Source organism: Octopus bimaculoides, chromosome 4 (assembly GCF_001194135.2).
Source record: "Octopus bimaculoides isolate UCB-OBI-ISO-001 chromosome 4, ASM119413v2, whole genome shotgun sequence".
NCBI classification, from domain to species: domain Eukaryota; kingdom Metazoa; phylum Mollusca; class Cephalopoda; order Octopoda; family Octopodidae; genus Octopus; species Octopus bimaculoides.
Genome location: NC_068984.1, coordinates 138,974,788 through 138,975,964, shown reverse-complemented (window position 1 = coordinate 138,975,964; position 1,177 = coordinate 138,974,788). Strand labels below are relative to the sequence as shown.

The 1,177-nt window shown below is 37.6% G+C and overlaps 1 protein-coding gene across 1 annotated transcript in view; it reads right to left on the bottom strand.

The window, feature by feature from the left end:
* Positions 1-1,175, bottom strand: part of LOC106872714 (replication factor C subunit 3) — a gene marked incomplete at its 5' end in the record, with an annotated part of 13,272 nt that extends 12,097 nt beyond the window's left edge. Inside the window, one exon of the mRNA XM_014919795.2 lies at positions 1,108-1,175. Within this exon, the coding sequence (XP_014775281.1) occupies positions 1,108-1,175 (68 nt within the window). The remainder of the gene's footprint in view (positions 1-1,107) is intronic.
* Positions 1,176-1,177: the final 2 nt, after the last annotated feature.

Sequence of the window (1,177 nt, the reverse complement as noted above, 5' to 3'; positions counted from 1 at the left end):
AACATTTCTGCCAGCTCACACACGTCAATGTCCTAGAAAGATTCTTTGCTGCATGTGCACTGCAAAATAGTGCATCTTATATGCCTAAGCAGCTTTTATGCCATCAAATATAATAAGTTTCTCAGATCTTGTTTTGATTTCCAGACAAACTTTACTAAATTTCATCATGGTGTATGCTTTCCATGCTGGCATGGGTTGGACTGATTGCCATAATCAGAATCCGTAGTGAGACCATTATCCAAGGCCTCTGCCAGGGGTGTAGCCAGCCCACTTATGCGTACCTTTCCTTCATTGGAAACGATGATGACGATGTGTGTATATATATATATTATTATTTTTTTGTCTACGTTTTGTTTGCAATGTCCTGTACCCAGATATGCACCTATATATACAGGTAGATGTAGGTACGCACATACTTGTACATATATATGCATATACTCATTTATTTGTTTTATATATATATATATATATATACAGTGTACATTTAAGCACATAAGAAGTATCCATCATAGGATTCCCTCACGCTAGAAAGAACAGCTAAATTCCAAATCACTACGAGGGATAAAATTTCGAAAGGAATGAAATTTTATCCCTAATAGTGGTTTTGAACTTAGCTGTTCTTTCTAGCGTGAGAGAATCCTATGATGGATACCTCTTATGTGTTTAAATGTACACTGTATATATATATATATATATATATACACACACACACACACATCATCATCATCATCATCATCGTTTAACATCTACTTTCCATGCTGGCATGGGTTGACAGTTCGAATGAGCACTGCCAAGCCAGTAGGCTGCACCAGGCTCCAATCTAATCTGGCAAGGTTCCTAACGCCAACCACTCCGGAGTGTAGGGGGTACTTTTTACGTGCCACCGGCACAGGAGCCAGTCAGGAGGCACTGGCATTGACCATGTTCAGATGGTGCTGTTTATGTGTCACACAGTAGGACTGAACTCAAAATCAATATGGTTGCAAAGCGAGCTTCTTAACCACACAGCCATGTCTGTACTTAGAACAAGAAACTGCATAAGTGAAATAACTATATTAAATAAAGGTTCCAGTAACTTGAATATTAATTTAAAACAATTAATCTTACCTGGGATTTACCTCTATGTGATAATTACTTGAAATTGTCATAATGTCTAGTTTTTTCTTTGACGGTGTTA